Source organism: Strix aluco, chromosome 5 (genome assembly GCF_031877795.1).
Source record: "Strix aluco isolate bStrAlu1 chromosome 5, bStrAlu1.hap1, whole genome shotgun sequence".
Classification (NCBI taxonomy): domain Eukaryota; kingdom Metazoa; phylum Chordata; class Aves; order Strigiformes; family Strigidae; genus Strix; species Strix aluco.
In genome coordinates this window covers 51,676,267-51,693,783 of record NC_133935.1, presented here as the reverse complement: position 1 = coordinate 51,693,783, position 17,517 = coordinate 51,676,267, and the positions used below count along the sequence as shown (strand labels likewise).

General features: G+C 35.3%; 1 protein-coding gene across 8 annotated transcripts in view; it reads left to right on the top strand.

The window, feature by feature from the left end:
- The window catches only part of MON2 (MON2 homolog, regulator of endosome-to-Golgi trafficking), a 132,491-nt gene that overhangs the window by 45,643 nt on the left and 69,331 nt on the right, over nt 1-17,517 (top strand). For all 8 annotated transcript variants that reach the window (XM_074827338.1, XM_074827333.1, XM_074827332.1 and 5 more), the window contains exons 13-26: nt 587-668; nt 1,383-1,564; nt 2,771-2,883; nt 3,466-3,570; nt 3,824-3,904; nt 3,992-4,065; nt 4,144-4,234; nt 5,560-5,661; nt 7,856-7,966; nt 8,762-8,937; nt 12,104-12,266; nt 12,761-13,054; nt 13,819-14,017; nt 15,881-16,509. In XM_074827338.1, coding sequence (XP_074683439.1) covers nt 587-668; nt 1,383-1,564; nt 2,771-2,883; nt 3,466-3,570; nt 3,824-3,904; nt 3,992-4,065; nt 4,144-4,234; nt 5,560-5,661; nt 7,856-7,966; nt 8,762-8,937; nt 12,104-12,266; nt 12,761-13,054; nt 13,819-14,017; nt 15,881-16,509 — 2,402 coding nt within the window. The remainder of the gene's footprint in view (nt 1-586; nt 669-1,382; nt 1,565-2,770; nt 2,884-3,465; nt 3,571-3,823; nt 3,905-3,991; nt 4,066-4,143; nt 4,235-5,559; nt 5,662-7,855; nt 7,967-8,761; nt 8,938-12,103; nt 12,267-12,760; nt 13,055-13,818; nt 14,018-15,880; nt 16,510-17,517) is intronic.

Below are 17,517 nucleotides of genomic sequence, written 5' to 3'. Positions count from 1 at the left end.
TGCCGGCGGGAGCGGGAAGGGGTTTGTGCGGTGCGCGGCCGGCAGCCAGGGAGTGCAGGGCTCTCCAGGGTGCTGCCCGCAATGCTGGCAGAGCCCAGGGGCACAGTGTGGGACAGCAGGGGCGATCTGGAAACCTTATGGGCAGATTACAGGTCTTTAGACCTGTATTTTTTTTTCCTATTAAATTAAAGAAATGAAAAAATAGCAAGAATTATAAATAGCAGGGGAGAGTATTTTTTATTCACTGCAAAATTTCAGTGAGCTTCTTGTCCCGCATTTATGCACTTCTGAATGTTTGTTTTTATAGACAAAGATTGAAAATAGTTACATATACCTCTGTAAGATTTTTTTGGTGTAATTTAGGATAAGCATTGCCTTTGTGACATTTTTTGCTTTAGCAATGTTATTTTAAATGAAACTGTTTAAATAGTACCGGTATGAGTGTTTGTGTATATGCATATATGTGTCCGTGTAAACATACATACACTTTAAAAGACACAGTAGCAAACATTTTGTTTGTGATATAATTGAAAGTTGCTAGGTAAAATATTGTGTTTCTGCTGTAAACAAGTATATGTATTTCAAGTTAGCAGAGCTGTCTGGGAAGAAATGGTGAATGCTTGTTGGTGTGGTCTTCTGGCTGCTTTATCCCTCCTACTTGATGCAAGGTATTTGATCTTTCATTTCTTTTGATTTTTCAAAGATGACATTCCCAGCTACATGTTGAACTGACTTTTGATACCAGTCAAGTTGATAGTTGTATGAGAGAGCACTGTTCATTGCACCTGGGCAGACAGGTTTGTGGGTTAGTGATAGCTAGATTGAGTGAGGATCTGTTAAGAGTGAACAACACAGAATTCTCCAGAAGTCTAGCATAAACGTTCAATGTATTTCAATATAGAACAATTAATTACATTTTCAAAGTTTTGCATTTAAACTATTTAAATTATTTTTACTCCTTGACTGAATGTTTCAACACACTGAAGTGATTCTACCTATGTCCTAATTACTGTTGATAAGAGACTAAATAATGTCTTAGCACTTGTTACTACTATGCAGTCTTTGGAGTGGAAAAGCTATTTACTATGTAATAACTTTGGTAACTTAATTGTCTCTTTGAAAGAGTCCTTTGTTACCAAACACCATTTCCTGACATTAGTCTTAAATACCTCCTTGTAGTCTCCTTTGTCAAGTCATTCAGAACTAAAGATCAATTTTACAGGAAATGGTTCTGGAGAATTTTGTTGACTGATTATGTTTGCTCTTCAGTATTTATAGTGTTGACAGGTTTAAAGTATATGTTCTCATTTCTTTCCATTTTAGTTAGCTGCCTGCTTCTCTGTTGTGGATTAATTCTTACGAAATGATGTGTACTCTTTCAGCACTGATGAAGCTGCCACTGAAAATATTCTAAAAGCAGAATTGACCATGGCTGCACTTTGTGGAAGACTGGGTCTTGTAACATCAAGAGATGCCTTTATCACTGCCATTTGCAAAGGATCCTTGCCTCCTCACTATGCCCTTACTGTATTAAACAGCACAACTGCAGCTCTGTCCAGCAAATGTAAGTATATAGGTCTTCATTAATTGTGTTTCCACATATTGTCCTCTAAATCCAAATTTTCTTAGGATGTAATTGCAAAGATATGCAAATGTAGTATTTGACTATAATAAATTATGTTAGAATTCTCAGACAGGATCTAGACTGCCTGCTTTCCAGAACTGGTTAGTCTTGCAGCATCTGCTGGGTATCATTCTAGTCAACCTAATACTTCCTGAATGCTCAGCATATGTCAGAAGTTCATATTCTAAAGAGATCTGTCTATCATCCTAAATATCTGTTAAGATATGTAATAAACGCATTCAGATTCTGAAAAGGTCTCTGGGCAACTCGGAGTTGGCTAGAGCATCCTGCATCCTGTGTGCTAGTCTTTTCTACAGTTGTCTAGTGATGGTAGTACTTACTGCGTAAATGGAAGGTCTTAATTTCTGGGCTCTGTTCAGCTTACAAGAAGTTGAATTAATGCTTCCCACATCCTGAGAGAATGTTCTAATTCATGGAATATGCCAGTTGAGGACGTACTCTGTTTCTAATTTTGAAAATGAATTATTATGTACCGAGAAATGCAACTACATGGAGAATATGCAGATGGATCTAACATAAGACCTCTTAATATAAACCAGAAATACCTTTACTCCAGCCCACAAGCTAAGTGTATTATTAGATCGTCAGTCTGTGAAGCAGTACACATGACTGAGCTACACCAATCACTATGGAAATGAAGCAATGAACTGAACTTATTTTATATAGGGTACTCTTCTTTTTACAGGTGAGTTACAAAATGGGTGTCCTGAAGTCCTGTATTGGAAAAACGTCGTGACATAGCATTTATGACACCTTCATTTTCTGAGCGCACTAGTAAAATGGTAGCACACAGTGATACCATGTACACAAAATTACCACAGATAACTGAGTTGAGACATAGTCTAATGGTTGTATCTTAGCGCAAATACTTCAGTCTTGACATAAGATGTATTAGTGTATTGCAAGCAATATGTAATAGTTAGTGAGAGGGAGTAATTACTGGCTCCTATAACTCTGTAAGGCAATGACATAACAATCTAAATATAACTAAAGGTCTCAAAGTGAGCTACCTTAAAGCTAATACTGTGAAAAATTCTCTAGAGTGTGTTTGCCAGAGGTGGTTGTTACTACAAGTAAGTACTGGATTTTAAATTTAGATTTTTTTTCTTTTCAATTTTCCTCTAGCATATTCCATTCAGGGACAGAATGTTCAAATGATCAGTCCTTCAAGCGAGTCTCATCAGCAAGTTGTAGCAGTAGGGCAACCCTTAGCTCTTCAGCCACAGGGAACAGTAATGGTAAGTAAACTTGTAAGTGACCTCATCCTGCTTAACTGCTTCTTTCTGAATCTCAGTGTGTCTCAAAAATAGGCAACAGATAAACAGCATTCTTAGAAATAACGGTTATCTGAAATATTATCCTAAGCTTTTAGTTTGGAACAGCCGTGGACAGCAAAGTTCTCTAACTGTAGAGAAGATTTACTCTTGGTTTTAATCTGACTCTTCGCTCAGCATCTCCCATCCATTCTGTTTGAAAAACCCTAGGTCTCAGGTCTGTTATATGCCTGTGCGTGAAGGTTCACTTACATGGTTTTTTTTAAGGTAGACTGATTTTGTGGAGAAGATGCACTTAAAACTGTGTCTTTGATAATAATGTGAAACTGGGAGGACAGGACAGTGATCAAATCTTATTCAACCCCAGCAAGATAAGACTGAAAGAGAGATGCTGAACTACTTCTCTAAAAAAGATACATTGCACCAGTGCAAACAAAATGTGATCTTTAAGCTATTAGTAAAAAATTGCAAGTTTCCTAGAAACACTGTTACTGTGGAATAATAAAAATTGTGTGGTTGTTTGTTGGTTTTGGTTTTTTTTTTTAGCTGACTTCAAAAAATATCCAGTGCATGAGGACGTTACTCAACTTAGCTCACTGCCATGGAGCCGTTCTTGGTACATCGTGGCAACTTGTCCTGGCTACTCTTCAGGTATAATAAGAAATATTAATGCCTTGATTTTATGTCTTTCTTTTTTGCCACAATTTGGTTTTGAGTTTTTATGTGAGCAATAGAAGAAGCTTTGATTCTACTCACGGTGTACTTTGAATTGCCTTGAGAAAATACTGTAGCATTTCCCTTGAATTCTGTTTGGCTGTAAGGCTGCTGGCTAGCTCAAGTACAGTGTTAGTTTCCTCTCTGCCTGAAAAGGCTTTCTGCTGAAAGTGATCCTTTTGTATTTCAGCATCTTGTGTGGATTCTGGGATTGAAGCCTGGTGTTGGGGGTGCATTAAAACCTGGAAGAGCTGTAGAAGGGCCCAGCACAGTAAGTATGATTGTTCGTTTTACAGTTAATGATTATGCAGTATTTTCTGTTGCAATCTATAAGACACATTTCTGTTTCTTTTTCAAGGTTCTGACTACAGCAGTTATGACTGATCTGCCAGTTATATCCAATATACTTTCAAGGCTTTTTGAAAGCTCACAGTAAGAAACCGTATCTTATAACTAAATTGATGTGTTCATATCAAACTTGACAGTATTTTGATAGCTGTTATTTTTCAGGTACCTTGATGATGTGTCTTTACATCACTTAATAAACGCCCTTTGCTCCTTATCTCTGGAAGCCATGGATATGGCCTATGGAAACAATAAGGTAAAATAAGAAGAGTTCTTTATTTTCTTTTTGGATGTTTTTGTGAAACAGGCAGAAGACCTTTACATTTATCCTTTAAGCTAACTATTTCTAATATTAAGACAGTAATACGTTTGATACTCTAGAGTAAGAAACAAATTATGAACCAGAGAATGTCTTGTTTTATAATGGTTCATATGGTTGCTAAATTTTGTAACATTCTCATTGTGTTCCTGTTATGTTTTTTGTTAACTAAGGAATGTCACATGTTTCCATTAATCAGATTGTGGGTGGATAAAACTTTTAAAAGCCCTTGTAATTTCAGAGGTTAGGGATTCTGAATAGCACAGTATGTTCTGTGAGGTGCTCATTTTCATTTCAACTTTCTTTTATAATATACTTCAGAAAAAGCCTCACAATTTAAATATTTAAAAAAACCCCTAATAATTCATATTTACTTGGGAAAATGATAGTATTCCTGACAGATTCAGTAAACAACCTTTAGCCCAGAAAGGTTAAAGACCTTGTGATTGAATAAGATTGCGTATATATTCTCCTAATGATAACCTAATCCCAGAGAAGAGTTTCTGAAAGTTTTTCCTTGATATATTACACCAGAGATGATGACAGAAGATATGCTTTATAATATTTGACAATTACAGCAATAGAGAATGAATTAAACCAAGCAGTGTTTGTGTTTAAAATCAGTTGAAAATGAGAATAAAAAATCAGAAATGGGAACACAGGATAATTCTAGCAAAACAGTCACTTTGAGTATTTGTTTGACTAGATGTTAAAAAGTTTTAAAAGAAGCTTATCGCAAATATTTGCATGTGTATTTGATGAATGGGAAATTTATCTTATTCCTGCAGGGCATTTATGAAGCTGATGGAAGATAAAGCATAAGGAGATTCTTAAATGAAATATTCTATATTGTTTGTTCATATATAATTTTAACTTTAAAAGTTGTGATGGGAAAAAGGCTATTTTGCTAGTAAAATACTTTATAAAACTGGTTGGAAGACTGTGTGAAAATGAGAGTTTTGAAAGGAATATCAGTGCTCTGGTTATTGTCAAACTTTGAGAAAGCTATGAAAAATTATGAAAGAAGTGTTCTTCATGGTGTGCTCTTGCTACCCCCTTGTGGCTTCTCGTGAAGTACTGCAGATGCTGTGGAAACTTCCCAGCCGTGCTACCTAAACTGTTGTGGCAGCATTCACAGCCTATGAAACACGGTACTTCAGTGAGATTAGTTGCACCTTAATTTATAAATTATAATGTAGTAAAAGGCTCTGACATTATCTGAGTTACCTCAAAGTTACGTGTTCAAATTCCGTTTTATTAAGGAACCATCACTTTTTGCTGTTGCTAAATTGCTGGAAACAGGACTAGTTAACATGCACAGGATTGAGATTCTTTGGAGACCTCTGACCGGTCATCTTCTAGAGGTAACTAACTGCTTTTATCAGTTGTATTAGAACTTAGTTTGTATTAATAAAGGTCGGTGGAAATCCATTTTTAAAGTGTAATTTAAAAAAAAAAAAATCTAAATTCTATTTACATGTTTTGGTTTATGCACTTTGTTTTTGCAACTAGAATGCATCACAATTTGAACTTAAAAGTTAACTTTCTGTATTTAAATTCCAATATTTTAATATATCTTACTGACTTTGTCTTTATGGTGGCCATCAGTCTTTATATGTTTTAAACATGGCAATGTTAAAATGATCGATTTATTATACTTCATATATGTGTTATAATTAAGGTAACACAACAGGTTTCACTTTAGATTGCCATAGTACAAATATCTACAAAGGTTTTAAGATATGTTTTTGTGTCGTTACTGGATAGATTGGAGCCATTAGATTTACTAACAAAGGATTTGTTTGTTTTAAAAATGTTTAAGCTAACATTTTGAATGGTCTCTTTACAAGAATAGTGCACAAATATAAAAATAGATGTCATAATCCTATTTCAATTTCTTAAGTATTTTGACTTCAACATGAAGAATATGCTCTATCAAGGAAAAAAATGTTAAATTTTGAATCTGAAACTAGAAACAGGTGACAATGCAATTGTGAAGTTTGAATTCTCTACACATATGTAGAAGAGGTGAAATGCAAGAAATTTAAAGTGGGTAAAGGAGAAACTTTCTGGAAAATGAGGAAGAAAAGCTATCAGACACTTCCTTAGAACCAATGCATTATTTCAGACAGTATGAAGGATTGGCCATCTCTAACTTTATTTATGGAGACCTTCTCCACATAATCTTTTATCTGTGATAAGAAATTTGGGTACTTAGGGATTTAAAGACTTAAAGTGCAGGCATGTCTTGTCTTTTTTTCCCCTCTAAGACAATAAGGTTCATCATTAATATCTTGAAACTCTGTTTTTTCATCTAGTAAGCAGTCTGTTTCAGTCTGTTATACACTGTGGGTATTTGCCACTGTTTTGTAGAAAATACAGAGTCTGTTTCAATTTCTTTTAAAGTGTACTGCCTTATTTTCTTTTAAACTTCAGTCACTGAGGTACAGTAAGGAAGGAGAAAACACCAGCTGCAAATTCAATTAAACACAACCTGAGGGAAGAATTTGTTCCTTGTCTCTGGAACTGATTATCTGGTCATATTCAGAGCATCATGAAGTAGTTCCAATTTCTTCTTTTTTGTATAAGTTAAAAAAATATAAGTAATTCAAGAGAGTAGCTATTTCTTGTCTGCATTTTTTAACATTAAGCTAGCTCTTCTGCATTGTCCTCCTTCTCAGTTTGGCTATTAGCTGATAAGGGAATGGTCCACCAACCAAAACCATCAGCCTTACTTATGATCCTGTCTTGGACTTTGATTCTTGATTCTCACACCATCTGAGCTAGGGCTGAAAGGGTGGGTGGAAATAATTATGTAGAGGTCAATGAAACTGTAGACTTATTTGTTTGAGGGTAATGTATTGATATGGGAGTACAGTTCATACTAGGTATCTATGCAGTGGGTCTGCACAGTATTTTTAATTTTTTTGTTCTCAAAAAAGCAGTTAGCAAAACTATTAGGTTTAGGTAATTAGGAGAGAAAGAGAAATGAAGACACATTTGAAACATACTTCAAATAGCATTCATTATTGTTTTGTCAAGTTTTTGGCTTATTTTACATTCATTATCTAGTTTTTGTATAGAAGAGCAGCGCTGGCTACTGTCATGCTTCCTTACTTGATTATGTTAAGCAATGTGTGAAAGATGAAACTTTGAATTTTATAGTAGCTTAAGGCTAAGTTAAACCTGAGAGTTTCAGGCATTCATTGAAGAGGTGTTCGGTGCTTTTTAATCAATCATTATCTGAATTAGCAGTTAATATATTCATTTTGGAAAATGTCTTTGTTTGAACTGCTGTGGTTTTCATTATGTTTCCTTCTGTGTTTTTCACTGCTTCCTATTGCTTCCTTATTCAGAAGGTATGTCTGTCCAAAAGATAAACATTTACTATTAAACCTAATTTTATCATATAGAGATTTGTTGTATTGTTGTAAAAATTTATTATAATATTGTATGTAAATGTGAATATAATTAAAATATATTTTTTTTAAAATATTACATATATTCAAATCTTGGTTAAATAAAAGTGACTTTAAAAAAAAATTGCTGTGTTTTCAGGTCTGTCAGCATCCAAACTCCAGAATGAGAGAATGGGGAGCAGAAGCTTTAACTTCTCTCATTAAAGCAGGACTGACATTCAGCCATGATCCTCCATTATCCCAAAATCAGGTAAAGTAAGTTTAAGAACAGCTGCTTTCCTCCTTTTCTGAAACATAAAATGATCATGAAATGAAAATCTTCCTTAGAGGAAGTTTTCTACAGTTCAATGAATAGGAAGCATTCATAAAGCAACTTTTACTATTGAGTTTATAAAGCCTACAGCTGTAACATTCAGATGTAACTATTGAGAGTCACCTCATGCATTCTAATGAACTACCCTCCTTCCTTTTTCAAATGCATAACAAAGAGTGGTCATGCTTGCATATTACATCCATTTGTTAGAACAAATTATAGATCACCCTTATGAGTGCAAAACAATTCTAGAATGTTTAGGAGTATATGTGTGATGAGGTGGCAGGTAAAAAATAAATTGCCTAACCTTCTAAATCATAGCTATTCAATCCATCATTAATAAAACATTCTAATATTTTTACTGAGGTTCAGTGGATAGTTTTTTCAAGGTGTCTTTAGTATGAAGCCGAGTCTGGCCCTGCTGGGTGAGCATGAAGCTGCATGGTGGTTTTTATGGAACTGTGACAGTATGCTGTAGCTACTTCCTAAGGGACCTGGAGAAAAGTGGGGAGAAAAAAGACAAAGAAAAAACAGATTTCCTGCTGAGATCCTTTATAAACTGTTGTCCAACTGTTTATTTAGAAAGGCAGTCTGACACTGAATTTGAGCATTTAATTAATGGATTACTGAATTCATTTAATGAATCTTCAATTGGTACTGCATGTTTTCATTAAATAATTGAGGATCAGTTAAATTTTAGCATCCTTAATATGCTTTATTGTTTACTTTTAGAGACTGCAGTTGCTTTTATTGAATCCACTAAAGGAACTGTCAAACATTAGTCATCCTGATATCAGGATCAAGCAGTTGGAGTGTGTGCTACAGATTTTGCAAAGTCAGGGTGACAGCTTAGGACCTGGTTGGCCGTTGGTGCTTGGAGTCATGGGGGCAATCCGAAGTGATCAGGGGTAAGTGGTGGAAAGTAAGATAAGAACAGTAGAAAGAATTCTGCTTTTATTTTCTTACTTTAATAACCACTTTGATAATAGCCATCATTTTTATTGTTATTTTTAGCTTATGAACAATTTTATTCAACAAAAATACATTTCTAAAAATCTTTCCTGTAGCACACTTCTACTTTACTGAATTAACGTTTCAGAAGACCAGAGTATTGTTCCACTCTACCCTCTCCTGTGGTCAGCATGCACTATACACAGAGGAGTAATTGTGCCAATTCATTTGATCTTAACCATCTGCTGGACACATCTCTGGTGCTTGCAGATAATTCTGTATGACTTAGCTGTTGCTCACAGCTCCTCTGTTGTTCCTTTTTCTTCTTAAATCTTTGGGTAGTCTCTAGACTGTGTCATCTTCTGAACGCTCTCTCTTTTTGTTGAAGCCTTCCTTCCTAAATGTCTGCTGGCAGCATAAGGATGGGAGATTATTTACTTGCTCTGGGTGAATCCCTTGACTGACTAACACAGATGACTGTTGCCAACAGAGGGGGAATGTTACTGGACAGGTCCTCTTGTCCACGAGGGAAAGTGAGAAAAGAAGTTGCAAGTTTTTTTGAGGTGAGCAGTGAAATGAGCATCTGGCCCTGGAACTGTAAGCACCAAGAACTATACCCACATACTTAGACTATATTATTCCTTCTTTGGTGCTAGTCAAGACTAGCACCTGAATAGGTCAGCAAATAACTAGTATTGGAATTCACCTTGGCATTAGCTTCTGTCTTCTGGCCGTATGAAGATTACCTAAAAGCCCCTTCAAATGCTTGGAGAATTTTGCTGTTGTACCAGTATTGCTTGCTCTGGCAGTAGTACTCGCCAAAATCCCCAAGGATGTTGGCATTCTTGGTTGTGAGCATCCTCTTTTTGGTAACCATGCTTCCTTTGGTATCTGCTGTTTCCACATTTGTTGCAATGTGTTCTGTAGTTCCTACGTGCCTTTTGATTTTCACTGTAGTTGTTGAGAGATGAGAACCAACACAGATTCCTTCCCAAGGTCCTTTTACATGTCAAAGTCATACCTCACTGGCAGATAACTCAAGATGTTACTAAGATCTTGTGTTGTATCTTAGTCTTCTACAAAGCATACAAAGTAATCTACTTGTCTTCAACTATATAGCACTGTTTGCCTACATCATGTCAACTAGAGCAGGAAAAAAAATGAAGCAAGCTTCCTTTTCCTTGGGAAACAACCGAATTTCTTGCCTCACTTAGAGCTGTGAGCACAAGATGCAGGCACTATTATCATACTTCAAATATAAACTTATTGACCATGAGACTTCCTTCACAACTGTCTTCTCTCTAGTCAGTGAACATCCTGGATTTCTGGACAGAAATCCATTTACCTTCCAGGAGAACTTCTTGCCAGTCTGCTATAAATACAGAAGATGCTATTTTGAGAGTCAGTGATACTTCGGTCACTTCTTCATTGTACAGTGCTAGCCTGCCAAAGGAAGTCTTTCTTTGAAGAATTTTCTGGTGGGATGCCCCTGTTTATTTTAAGGATGATGAATAAAGCCCTATATGATCTTAAGTTTTTGAGCTACATTCAAGTTTCTTGCGTTCATATTTACCTTTTTGGTGGCCACCTATAACATTGACAATTTTACATTTCGAAGAGCTGTATTGCTGTTGTCACTTGCATGAAGGACTTTGAAACCTTTCTCCAAACACATAGTAGAGTGGGACATTAATTGGGAAATGAACTCTTTTGAGTTCGTTCTAGCAGCCTTGCATTTGAAGATTAGAAAGAGAGATTACTTTCCCATTAACTCAGCTGTTCAAAATGAGTAGTGTAAATATACTTTCATTTCCTGCCTCCTTCCCTTCTCTCTTAGAGTCCTTGAAGGTCAAATACCTCTGGAACTTTGTCATGGAGAGGGAACTGCAGCAGTTTCGGGTGTGTTTCACTTTACAGACTCCTGTAACAAATATGGGGGAAAGTAGTGTAAGCATTTCCTCCATGAGTATAGCAATGATAAACCCTTTGATCTTATTGTGGATGTTTCCCTGCATATTACAGAATTATTAGTTATATGATTATTGTCCGTGTGAAGTTTCTTGTGCATTCCTCTGACTTCCATATCATGTTGACTGTTAAGATACAGTGGAAATGGTCCACCTATGATTTTCATTTTGAATTAATTGAAAAAATTATTTTATTTAGGATTCTGAAACATCTACTGGCATATCTGTAGTCTCATTTTTTTCCTGGGATATCCATTCTGAAGGACACTAAGTTTCTCTATTACAAATCTTTGGAATTTTTTCTTTTGTACATGAAACATTCAGTATTAAAAAAAAAACCTATAGTGAAATTTAAATGCAGCTTCCTTGTTTTATGTTATCTACACTCCACCACTCCTTTTGATTCCTTTATTTTGTCTCTCACTAAACAAGGTTTTAACTATAGATGAAGTTGCTGCTTCTGAGAGCTCCTTCTCACAAACTTTTTTCATATTACATTTTTATTTTGTTTGTATTCAGAATTTAATTCTGAAGGCAAAGTATTTATTAAAGATCTTTTCAATGGCAGATATTTTGAAAAGATTTTGTCTAACACAATATAGTATTGAAGCAAGTAAGACTACCATTACATTAGCATGCATTTTCCTTAATAAATAAAAATACATTTTGCCCACCTATTTTGTCATACTTTAAGTAATTTGTAACTGCTGATACAAGAAATTGTTCAGAACAGCTTACTCTTTGGAAGATTATCGTGCTCAGACTTTTGTTTTGTCCATTGGGTTTTTTTTAGAATGTTTTAGCAGACACAATTGAACTAAAAAGTCCTAGAACTCTAGTACAGGGAAGTGGACTTTACTGTATAAAACTGGCTGAGGGCCACTGGAGAGTTTAACTTCAACTTCACTAGTTAGTCAACATGGACTAAAATACTTCATCAGAATCTGAAGCTCCAACTTAATGCTGTATCTCAAAAAACCCTCTAGTTGAAACATTTAAAATGTTGTAAATTCATCTCAAAAACATTAAATGGTGGTTTTTTGTTTTTTTTTTAAATAATGCTGTCTCCTGAGGTATTGTATTCAAAACATTCCTGTGCTCTTGAAGAAATCTGAAATGAGTGTGTGTGTTTTGGTTTTTGTTTTCTTTTTTTAAGAGAGTCCTTAATACGGACTGCATTCCAGTGTCTTCAGTTGGTTGTGACAGACTTTCTTCCAACAATGCCATGTACTTGTCTACAGATAGTTGTTGAAGTTGCTGGAAGCTTTGGACTTCACAATCAAGAGCTAAATATTAGCTTAACTTCAATTGGTTTGTTGGTGAGTTTTATATTAACCTACAGTGATGCTGCTTCTGGCTTTCATATTTTTATTTTTAATAAAAATTAATCTGTAGTCAATTCTACAAATGAAAGCCAATACCTAATTTTTGAGTTCTTACTGAACTCCCATGCTGTCATTTGGAATCATACGTAAATTGAGTGAGCACAATTTATCTTTAATCTGCATGTCACCAGGGTTGGGTAAAGAAATAGTATTGTGTTGTAACCATGTTCATCAGTATCCTAATACGTTGTTTCCTTTTCTAGTTCTTCATGTATAACTGGGGCCTAAAAGCTGAGGCTAAGAAGTACTTCCTGCACCTTGCAGTATTTATGCATTGATGTTCTTCCATCAGTGTAGGGAAATTAATATCTTGATGTACTTCGCAAAATACTTTTAAATGTGAAAATGAGAAACAATTTATTTCATTATCATTAAAAGCATTATAATATTTTTATTGTACAACAGCATATGTCTTATTTATTTTGTAGTGGAATATTTCAGATTATTTTTTCCAAAGAGGTGAAGTAATTGAAAAGGAGCTAAACAAAGAAGAAGCAGTGTTGCAGAAACAGGCAGAAGAAAGGGGGGTGATGCTGAATAGACCTTTTCATCCTGCACCACCATTTGACTGTCTTTGGTTATGCCTGTATGCCAAACTTGGAGAACTGTGTGTGGATCCCCGACCTGCAGTTAGAAAGAGCGCTGGGCAGACATTGTTTTCTACTATTGGTGCTCATGGAACTTTATTGCAACATTCAACGTGGCACACAGTAATATGGAAGGTATGATGCGTAAGCTTCCACTGAAGGTTTTTGAAAATTGCATTAACATTTTGGTAACCATTGACATGCTATTTTAATATCAGTTAACTAGTTTATTAAGACTTTTTAAAGATAAGATATGGTGGCAGAAGTCCGATATTGTCATTTGGTTTGGTTTTATTTTTTTTCACACTGTCTTTTCTCTGGCCCTTAAAGCCTCTTATGAAATGTAATTTTTGTATCTTGACCATTTCTTTCTTACTCAGGAGTTGTATCAAAAGGCTCTTCCTTCCTATGAAGATGAATGACTCCCTTGTGCTAAAATATGGTGATGTTTGAGGGTCATGTGATTGGATTTATCTGATATTAGATTGAGCTTTACTTTGCACTCTGTTTTGGCTCTCTTACTTGAGAGGATCTGTCAAATGCCGTGTCGTAGATCAGAGTGATGTGGGTTGTGCCTTACAGAAAAAGTCAGGCTATAGTTGAGTCTGTTGCCCGTTGCACCTGTGAGGTGTCTGAGATCCACTAGTTTTAGCCTTCTGTTAGTGCTAACGCTGCTGTCGGTGGTTTTGGTCATGCTGTTTCTAACCCTTCTCAAGTGAACATCAATTGGCTGATTCTTATTCTTAGCTGTTGCAGAGACTGTTTAGAATAAGGGAATCCTCAAGGTGACACAGTGACAGAAAGGGTAATGGAAAAATTACTATTTTTTGTTGTTTTACCATGAATACAACTGTGTTATTTGAAAAATTGCTTTTTTCCTCTTTTTCTGACTATTACAGGTTTTATTTCACCTGTTGGATAGGGTTCGAGAATCTTCTACCACAGCTGACAAAGAGAAGATTGAATCAGGGGGAGGCAACATTCTCATCCATCATTCAAGGGATACAGCTGAGAAACAGTGGGCTGAGACATGGGTATTAACACTGGCTGGAGTTGCAAGAATATTTAACACCAGGAGATACTTACTGCAGCCTTTAGGTAAAATTTATAGTTTAAAGTTATGGAAAGATACAGTAATAAGCTCTCTGCTTTTGTATATTTTTTCAATTAAAGTACTGGGCAAGACTCTTAAGATAAACTTAAAAGTGTGTTCTGTTGTGTCTCAATTCAAATTTGATGAAAATTATGGAGTTTTTAATTCATGCTCCTTAGAGCCAAAAATTGTAAGTACCAATTTCATCTTCCGTATCACAGTACTAGAGGTTAAATCTCGCTAGTCACAATTCTGGATGCCAAATAGCTTTAATTTATAGTCGTCTGATAATAATAATATTTTTTCTGTTCTTTTGGTTGTCAGAACATATTTTTCCTCTTGTGTTTCTGAGGTTACGCAACACTTGTCTAGAACTCTTCCATAGCATCTGTGTCAAGTTTAACAGTTCTCTTACAGTGTAAACAGAACTCACTTGTAAAGTCAGTGAAGTATATAGCTTAGAAAAGAAGAAAGGGAATTTTTTAATAAAACGGTTGGACTTGTTATGACATGAAAGATGTTAAGATTACCCACTATTTCAAGTGATTCTTTTTCTTCCCTCATGATACTCCTCCGCTGTTTGTCTTGTACAGAGATGTCAGTTTGAGTTACTTTACTGTTGTCCCTAATGTAGCTAACTGAAGTGAGTTCCCCTTTTCTTCTTTCTTAAAATCTTACCTTTCACAATGTGAAGTTTTTTTCTTTGCTTCTATAACTCCTTGGTATCTTTATTTCTTTCTCTTCCTTTTTCTTAGGCTCTGATTTTTCCGGATTTCTTTTTCGCTTTCTCCTGTAGAAATTAGACATCAGGCCATTTACCAAGCTATTGTGAAATATAAAATATTACTACATACAACTAAACAATGTAAACATATGGAACTAGATAATGTAATTCAACATTCACGCCTGTTTTGTACAGAAAAAATGTTTTGTTTCAGTTTAAGCTTCCTAACAGAGATACTCTGATACAATTTCAAAACAGCTTTCATTTCTAGTTTGGTTAACTAGAATTACTTTAAAAAATAAAAATGTGATATAAAGAATATACAGCTTGCAAGGAGAATTCCCAATTACATTAATATACCTTTACCATCCCATAGTATGCAATTAATATATATAACTAGAAAAAAGTTTTATTTTGGTTATTTTTGTTACAGATATCAACACATTAATAGCTATCAAGAGTATTGGTCATTTGCAGAAATGTAGTAGATTTTAAACTATATGAAACTTGAGTTAAAACTGAATATAAAATTCAAACATTTTACAGGGCTATTTTAATTATTCAACCCAGTAATTAGTAACACAGAGAATTGAAGGTTAATGCTAAATTTAATGTAAAACTCCAAAAATGAAATCTTTCTCCACAGTACAATTGTCAGAGCATTTTAAAATCATTTCTTTATAAATGCATAGATAGATTATATAGAGAGATTTGACCTTTAGACTATAGATTTGACCCTTAATTTCTTGTGAGTGCTTAACACTTTTTGAAATCAACAGACATCTGGTATGTATAAGAACAAATCTGTTTCACTGTCCTGAATAAAGAAAACATATTTTTCTGATATGGGATGTGGTATGTAATTTTTTCTTTTTTCACGAGCAAATTCGACATAACATTGATATATTGTTTCATTCTTCATATTTGTGTGTTTCTCTGTCATGTTAATTCTTTCTGCTTATGGTTGAACTGATATATTCTGAAAGTCATTCAGGTCATCACCTAACGTCATGAAATTTCTCTGTATTAGAGTAACAAGAACATGAACAGCCTTTTAGGGACAGGGTGGGTGGGAAGGGGAACAGGGAACTGGTTCCAAGTTGATTTTTTTTTTTTCTCCTCTCTCTCTTTTTTTTTAAAATAGGAGACTTTTCCCAAGCCTGGGATGTTCTTCTTGATCACATCCAATCAGCAGCACTCAGCAAAAATAATGAAGTTTCCTTGGCTGCTCTGAAAAGCTTCCAGGAGATCTTACAAATTGTTTCTCCTGTCCGAGACTCCGAGAAGCCTGATACACCACCTGCTATCAATGTTTCTGTACCTGTGGTGGTAGGAACAACAACTGCCACTAGTCTTGGCAGATCATTCATGAGAACTGACTCCATAGGAGAAAGAATAGGAAGATACAATGGATCTGAACCACCTGTAATAACAGATGAGATTGAAGATTTGAATCTTTGGTGGGCAGCCTGGAACAGCTGGTATAGGATTGGCTCAGAAAGTACAAGGCCTCCAATTACTTGTGATAAATTGACTTTCATTCCCAGCCAGCCTTTTCTTACAGCTTTAATTCAAATATTCCCAGCTCTTTACCAACACATCAAAACTGGTTTCAGCATGGATGATCTCCAAAAGCTGGGTGTCATTTTGCACGGTGCTGTTTCAGTTCCAATCAGTTCTGATGCTTCCCCTTTCATCCTTCCATCTTACACTGAAGCAGTGTTGACAAGTTTACAGGAAGCAGTGCTTACAGCTTTAGATGTTTTACAAAAGGTAATAACGTGACTTCAAATGTGTGTAAGTTAAACTACACTGTGTCTCAGTTCTTCTTCTTCTAACTGTAACTTAAACATGAATTTTTTTAATTAGTTATAATTGCACAGTGTACTGTATTAGAACAATCAGATCTCCATTCCTGGTGCAAACCAGCTGCTCTGCATTGAAAGGAATGGTGTAATCTTAATGAAATGCACTTTGCTTGATTGCAGAAATACCTTAATTGTTGTGCTCTGTTTGTAGCTATTTACTTGTCTGTGTAATACTAAAGTGTTGTACTGCTATGAAGGTATGTATATGGAGTTGGGAGAAGAAGCCCATAAACAGTATTCCTTGTGTTGCCCAGATGCTGCCATAAACAAAGTCTAGAAGAATAGTGAACTTTGAATTCATGCAAAACATAAAATACAAAAAGGTCTCTGGCAGACCACCTACCTTCTTGCCTCTTGTTAATCAATGTTTAAGGAAAATACTGATCTCTGCTTAAGAAATTCTTACTATAGAACTCATCCTCATGCAAGTGAATCTGTAAACAACAAATTAGGGTGCCCATTTTCTGGATATTTAAAAAATATAGCTTCTTTCTTTTTGGAGTTGTAAAAGACCTCCTTGCAAAGCACATTGTTCATTCAGAAAACTTAAGAAGCAAAGTTTATAATGAAGGAGATCATGCATTTATATTAAGCACTGTTTAAAAAAAACCCCTCAAACACCTCAAAAAAACCTACTTGGGAAATGCCAGAATTAAAACTATCCATGTGACCTGACTTCATTTCCTTTGGGATTTCATGGTATGACTACTTCGCTTAACTATGTGGTCATACCTCCTTCCCTGCCTCTGCTGCGATCCTGCCCCATTTAGCTCATAGATTACATGGTGCCTACTAAATGAGCAGCAATTCAGTATCTTGTTTTCTTTTTGCTTAGTGTGGGTTGACTTATCTCATACTTAAACCCCACAAGCAAGGCAGAATTATTATCTTGCAGTCATTCCTTTAATTTATG